This window comes from Diceros bicornis, chromosome 23, assembly GCF_020826845.1.
Source record: "Diceros bicornis minor isolate mBicDic1 chromosome 23, mDicBic1.mat.cur, whole genome shotgun sequence".
Classification (NCBI taxonomy): Eukaryota; Metazoa; Chordata; class Mammalia; order Perissodactyla; family Rhinocerotidae; genus Diceros; species Diceros bicornis.
Genome location: NC_080762.1, coordinates 25,119,762 through 25,127,420, shown reverse-complemented (window position 1 = coordinate 25,127,420; position 7,659 = coordinate 25,119,762). Strand labels below are relative to the sequence as shown.

At 35.6% G+C, this 7,659-nt stretch overlaps 1 protein-coding gene across 9 annotated transcripts in view; it reads right to left on the bottom strand.

Moving 5' to 3' along the window:
• Nucleotides 1-4,654: 4,654 nt before the first annotated feature.
• WASF1 (WASP family member 1) overlaps nt 4,655-7,659 on the bottom strand; it is a 68,322-nt gene continuing 65,317 nt past the window's right edge. For all 9 annotated transcript variants that reach the window (XM_058566470.1, XM_058566471.1, XM_058566472.1 and 6 more), the window contains 2 exons: nt 6,462-7,090; nt 4,655-5,521 (listed from right to left, as the gene is read on the bottom strand). In XM_058566470.1, coding sequence (XP_058422453.1) covers nt 5,364-5,521; nt 6,462-7,090 — 787 coding nt within the window. In that variant the 3' untranslated portion in view covers nt 4,655-5,363. The remainder of the gene's footprint in view (nt 5,522-6,461; nt 7,091-7,659) is intronic.

Sequence of the window (7,659 nt, the reverse complement as noted above, 5' to 3'; positions counted from 1 at the left end):
GATTGAAATAATACCAACCATCTTTTCTGACCACAACGGTATGAAACTAGAAATCAACTATAGGAAGAAAATCAGAAAAGCCACAAATACGTGGAAATTAAACAAAATGCTACTGAACAATGACTGGGTCAACAAAGAAATCAAAGAAGAAATCAAAAAATACCTGGAGACAAATGAAAATGAAAATACGACATGCCAGAATTTATGGGATACAGCGCAAGCGGTTCTAAGAGGGAAGTTTATAGCAATACAGGCCCATCTCAACAAACAAGAAAAATCTTAAATAAACAATCTAACAATGCACCAAAAGGAACTGGAAAAAGAAGAACAAACAAAGCCCCAAATCAGTAGAAGGGAAATCATAAAAATCAGAGCAGAAATAAATGAAATAGAGACCAAAAAAACAATAGAAAAAATTAATAAAACCAAGAGCTGGTTCTTTGAAAAGATAAACAAAATTGACGAACCTTTAGCTAGACTCACCAAGAAAAAAAGAGAGAAGGCACAAATAAATAAAATCGGAAATAAAAGAGGAGAAATTACAACAGACACATCAGAAATAGAAAAGATTATAAGAGAATACTATGAAAAGCTATATGCCAACCAATTCGACAATCTGGAAGAAATGGATAAATTCTTAGAATCATACAACCTTCCAAAACTGGATCAAGAAGAAGTAGAGAATTTGAATAGACCAATCACCAGTAAGGAGATCGAAACAGTAATCACAAACCTCCCCAAAAATAAAAGTCCAGGACCAGACAGCTTCCCTGGTGAATTCTACCAAACATTCAAAGAAGCCTTAATACCTATCCTTCTCAAACTCTTCCAAAAAATTGAGGAGGGGGGGGAAGCTCCCTAACTCATTCTACGAAGCTGACATTACCCTGATACCAAAACCAGACAAGGACAACACAAAAAAAAGAAAATTACAGGCCAATATCATTGATGAACATCGATGCAAAAATCCTCAACAAAATACCAGCAAATCGCATACAATATGTTAAAAAGATTATACACCATGATCAAGTGGGATTTATTCCAGGTATGCAGGGATGGTTTAACATTCACAAATCAATCACCGTGATACACCACATTAATAAAATGAAGAATAAAAATCACATGATCATCTCAATAGATGCAGAGAAAGCATCTGACAAGATACAGCATCCATTTATGATAAAAACTCTGAATAAAATGGGTATAGAAGGAAAGTACCTCAACATAATAAAGATCATATATGACAAACCCACAGCTAATATCATCCTCAATGGTGAAAAACTGAAAGCTATCCCTCTAAGAACAGGAACCAGACAAGGATGCCCACTGTCACCACTCTTATTTAACATAGTACTGGAAGTCCTAGCCAGAGCAATCAGGCAAGAGAAAGAAATAAAAGGGCTCCAAATTGGAAAGGAAGAAGTGAAACTGTCACTATTTGCAGATGACATGATTTTATATATAGAAAACCCTAAAGAATCCACCAGAAAACTTTTAGAAGTAATAAAAGAATATGGTAAAGTTGCAGGATACAAAATCAACATACAAAGATCAGTTGCATTTCTATACACTAACAACGAAGTAGCAGAAAGAGAAATTAAGAATACCATCCCATTTACAATTGCAACAAAAAGAATAAAATACCTAGGAATAAACTTATCCAAAGAGGTGAATGATCTGTACACTGAAAACTATAAAACACTGCTGAAAGAAATTGAAGAAGACACAAAGAAATGGAAAGATATTCTGTGCTCTTGGATTGGAAGAATTAACATAGCTAAGACGTCCATACTTCCTAAAGCAATCTATAGATTCAATGCAATCCCTATCAAAGTTCCAACAACATTTTTCACAGAAACAGAACAAAGAATCCTAAAATTTATATGGAACAACAAAAGACCCCGAATAGCTAAAGGAATCCTGAGAAAAAAGAACAAAGCTGGAGGTATCACACTCCCTGATTTCAAAATATACTACAAAGCTATAGTCACCAAAACAGCATGGTACTGGCACAAAAACAGACACACAGATCAATGGAATAGAATCGAAAGCCCAGAAATAAACCCACACATCTATGGACAGCTAATATTTGACAAAGGAGCCAAGAACATACAATTCAGAAAAGAAAGTCTCTTCAACAAATGGTGTTGGGAAAACTGGATAGCCACATGCAAAAAAATGAAAGTAGACCCTTACCTTACACCATACACAAAAAACTCCAAATGGATTAAAGACTTGAATGTAAGACCTGAAACTATGAAACTTCTAGAAGAAAACATAGGCAGTACGCTCTTCGACTTTGGTCTTAGCAACATCTTTTCAAACACCATGTCTGACCAGGCAAGAGAAACAATAGAGAAAATAAACAAATGGGACTACATCAAACTAAAAAGCTTCTGCACAGCAAAGGAAACCATCAACAAAACGAAAAGACAACCTAACAATTGGGAGAAGATATTTGCAAACCATACATCTGATAAGGGCTTAATCTCCAAAATATATAAAGAACTCATGCATCTCAATAACAAAAAAACTAACAACCCAAGTAAAACACAGGCAAAAGACCTAAACAGACATTTCTCCAAAGAAGATATACAGATGGCCAACAGACACATGAAAAGATGTTCAAAATCATTAACTATCAGGGAAATGCAAATCAAAACTACAATGAGATATCACCTCACGCCCGTCAGAATGGCTATAATTAACAAGACAGGAAACAATATGTGTTGGAGAGGATGTGGAGAGAAGGGAACTCTCATACACTGCTGGTGGGAGTGCAAACTGGTACAGCCACTATGGAAAACCGTATGGAGATTCCTCAAAAAATCAAGGCTAGAACTACCATATGATTCAGCTATTCCACTGCTGGGTATTTATCCAAAGAACTTGAAAACACCATTGCATAAAGATACATGCACCCCTGCGTTCACTGCAGCGTTATTCACAATAGCCAAGACTTGGAAGCAACCTAAGTGCCCATCAAGGGACGAATGGATAAAGAAGATGTGGTATATATACACAATGGAATACTACTCAGCCATAAGAAACGATGAAATCCAGCCATTTGTGACAACATGGATGGACATTTCGGGTATTATGCAAAGCGAAATAAGTCAGAGGGAGAAGGTCAAATACCGTATGATTTCCTTCATTAAGTAGTAGATAATAACAACAATAAACAAACACACAGAGACAGAGATTGGATTGGTGGTTACCAGAGGGGAAGGGGGGAGGGCGAAAGGGATAATTCGGCACACGTGTGTGGTGATGGGTTGTAATTAGTATTTGGGTGGTGAACATGATGTAATCTATGCAGAAATAGAAGTACAATGATGTACACCTGAAATTTATACAATGTTATAAACCAATGTTACTGCTATACATAAAAAATTAAAAAAAAAAAAAAAAGAAATCTTCAACCATTTCCTTTTTTATCACCCTTAACTACCCTAAGACCAGTACCATTATGTTTTGGTTATCTGGCCACAACTGAACTTTATAAAAACTATATACTAGCCACTGCCTTTTGACCATAAACGTATTTAGGAAGACAAACTTTAAATTGTGACATATTTTCTTGAGTTAAATTCAACACTATACATTTTTATAAGGTTGGAAAGAAACTTCAAATGGCTCTATTTAATCTCTTTCTCTAGGCAAAGCTACCCAAAAGAGCAAATAAAATCTTTTGTTTGTTAGAGCTATTAGGAAATATTTTTTATGTCCAAACTGTATTGCTACAATAGAATTTAGTTCATCATTCTTATCCACAAGATTATAGGTCATTAGTTTACCTGCCTAAATAATCACTAAATTATCAAGTTACCAATGACCTCATGTATCAGCTATCTATTGCCACAATAATGCTATGTGAAATAATCCACCTCAAAACTTAGATGTAAGACATAAGCATTATTTTTTCTGCTCATAAATTTATAGGTCAGCTGAACAGTTTTTCCAGGCTAGGCTAATCTTAGCTAGGCCTGCTCATCTGTCACAGTCAGCCAGCAGGGGAGCTTGTGCTTGGCTGGCGTATGGTGGTCTCTCTTGGGATAGCTCTCTGCATGAAGTTTCTCATCTTCCAGCAGGCTAGCCTGAGCTTACTTTTGCCACATGCTATTGGCCAAAACAAGTCTCAGGGACCCTCAGATTCAAGGAGGTGGGATCAGAACCCATCTCTTGATGGGAGGAGCTGGAAACTGCACTGAAAAAGGGATAAACAGAGGTAAGGATACAGACTGCAGTCACTCTTACACTCAAACTACCATAACTTCACACTAAATAATCTGATATTAATGCTGCTTCCCCTCCACCTCTAAATCTGTACTGTGTAAACACTAACAACTCATTTTAGCATTGCAAAATATAACTTAAACAATGCTGTTCACCTGAAGTCAAGGTGTGCTGAAATTAGACAGTAAATTGAGATTTTAATTTAAGAGTATAAGGAGTTGAAAAATACTAATTTTGTGATGTTAGAAAAAAATGATATACAAGCTACCTTACACACTAGACAATATGAACGTGTACAATTAAGAGGAAATTATATAGAACTGGTTTTTAAAATTTTTGTTTACTATGTATTTAGAGCCTACTTTATATAATTTGATAAACTATCAGAAACAGTTTTATTAAAAGATCAACACCCATGAACCTTTAAAATGAACCATTTATTAAATCAGACTGTTATTCTTAACAGTTATGTAACTTACATGTATGTTTATGTCAGAGTATTTCACATGGAAATTTTTTAAACTCTCATAGGCAAGCAAAATCGTACCACACAATATATAAGTGGGAAGGGGGTAGTGCTAAACATTCAAATAAGGCAAGTATTTAAAAACAATAAAACAATAATTAAAAAAAAATTCAAGCATTCCTTTAAGAGAATTCAATACTACAAGCTAAATGTACTTTCTGAGTGTATTCATATAATCAAGGCAGTGTTTCTTCTTTTAAAACATCAGGAAATGGAATAAGGCTCATTAATAGATACAGCTGCCCTCAAAATTTCAATCTCAATTGCTTTCTTTAAATTAAAATTCACAAAGTGCACAATTAAGATATATCAAAAAACTGAATCTGCTACTCTAACAACAGCTGTCCATGCTTAATACTTAGTGGTTTATTTGCCCAAATTATGTCTTTTCAGGGAAAAATAAAAAAGATAAGCCACTGTAAAACATTTAGTTTGAAATGTATGCTAATATTTTTCTTAGAAATCAAAAATTATGGAGGAAAACGGTTATTTATCATAAGGAAAAGAAAGCAAAACACTGGAATGACCAAACATTTTCAAAGAACAAGCACCACAAAGGACATTTGCGTTCATTTTTGTAATATTTATCAATGCATTTTTCTTACTCCAGCCAATCTACTTCATCAAATTCTGAGTCATCTTCTGAATCACTATATTCCACAGCAATACGACGGGACAGGATGGTGGCAACATCATTTTCAATGCGTTCGTGTTTAGCTTCCTGTTCACGCTGCTCTTCTACTTTGCGTAGCTGAATACCTGATATAGTAAATCCAAACCATTCATTGTAAACCAAAATACTAAATACTAGATATTATCAATCTTTCTGGAATAAGATCAAAAACACAAGAGAAATACTAATAGGAAAATAAAAAGCAAGACATATTAAAAAGAATTTGAAGGAATCATATTTAGAGAGACATTAATTCTTTCATATTTAGAGAGACATTAAGTCTTTCAATGTGTTATGTTCTTTCTGTGAGGTTAGTTGGTAAAACTTACCAGATAACCCCAGTGGATATCCAGTTTATTTAGCTATTATGGTCTATTAGCTACTCCCTAAAAAGTTAACCAAGTGATACACTTCTTCTGTTACCTCTATGGTGAAATAAATTAAACATTGTTGAGTATATTTTCTGTGGCTTTATTTCTCCCCAGTACTTGAGGGAAAGGCACTATTATTCATTCTATACTGTTAGTGCCTGGCCTATAGTAGGTGCTTAAGAAATGCTGAGTGAATAAATGAATGAATATGAGCGTCTTTCCTTTGTTACTAAGGGAGGAAACTTAATCCTTTAAAGGCATCTGGTAAAGCAAGTGTCACTGATACACCAAATGGACAGCCTTAACACTAAAAAAAACACTATTTAGAAAGGAGTTAATATACATACTAAACATAATATAAAGGGTTTTAACTAAATTTTCTATATCTTTAAGCCTGATACTTTTAATTTCTCATTCTTTCAATAAACATTTTAAGAATCCCTACTAAATACGAAAATAAAATGATTAAATGTGACACATTTTCTGGAAAATGATTTAAAATGTAAGTTGAACATAGCTTTATTTTCTAAAGACGACTTGTACAAAAACATGATCATCTAAAATTTTATAAATGAGGAAAACATTATTGTCTCAAATATTTAGAAAGTTTCTAATGCTACCATACCAATGTTTTTAATGGCGCTGAGAAAATTACCTTTTCGTATTGCTTCCAGAAGTACACTCCTGGCGTCACTGATTACAGGTAGGGTTGATGGATGACGCTTTGGCTCAGAAGCAGGTATAACTTGTGATGGAGGAGATGGAGGCATTAATGGAACATGGGGACCTGGGGCAGTAGATGGAGTTGGATGTAGCCCAGAGGGAGGATGCGCAAGAGCTGCAACTGTGACAGGTGATGATGGTCGAATGCCAGGTGGAGGCAGAGGAGGCGGTGGTGGGGGTGGAGGCAGCCCCTGGACTTCACCTTGTGGGAGTGGATGAACTGGTACAGTCTCACATACTGGGGCAGCTCTAGCTACCGGTGGAGAGGGCTGTACTAGAGGAGGTGCAATTGGAGGAGGAGCTGGGTGAAGAACTCCAGGGGCAATCTGAAGAGGAGCTGGAGGTGGTGGTACTGCTGGAGCTTGCAAAGCAGTGGCTGGAGGTGGAGGTGGGGGAGGTACTGGTGGGGGAGGAGTTGAAGTCATTGAAGCTCTTAATGAAGAAGTTGACAAGGCAGATGGAAGAGGTGGTGGAGGAGGTGGGGGGGTGGGGCTCACAAACACAGGTGTCCTGCCTGTAGCTGGTGACTGAGGGCGATTTTCTATCAAACCTGTAGCAGAACTGAAATGATAAAGAGATCCTAGCAAGTTATTAAAAGGGAAAAAACTAACCACACAAAGTATAAATGACTATCAGTAATTATATCAAGATAGATGCATTAACATGTTCCTATTGAAACAAAAAATTCTTCAGCAGTATTTAGAATGAAATAACAACTAAAAGTACACCAACAAGAAAATTAATAGGTCGTACTTTGGTTTGTAATATCCTAAATGGTCTCATCCTCTCATGCAACTTTCATATCTACTCAAGCATTTTATGTTTACTTTGATGAATAAAATGCTCAATTTTATGCTGTGATATGAGTCTTGGTAAAGATCAACACTTATATTACAATATTTGTAACAATATCTGTGGCCAATGCAATGCTATATTTATACTGAAGCTATTAAGACTCATCATACAGCTTCAGTTAAATCAATGATTTCATTTAAATCAATGACAACTAATTACAAACCACAAAGGAAACTTATGGCCCTCTTCCTTCCTGAGGATGGATCATCAAATGAGTCAGCGATAGAAGGTTGATTTTTTTAAACTGTAAATTGTAAAGCTGATCTCTATTTATC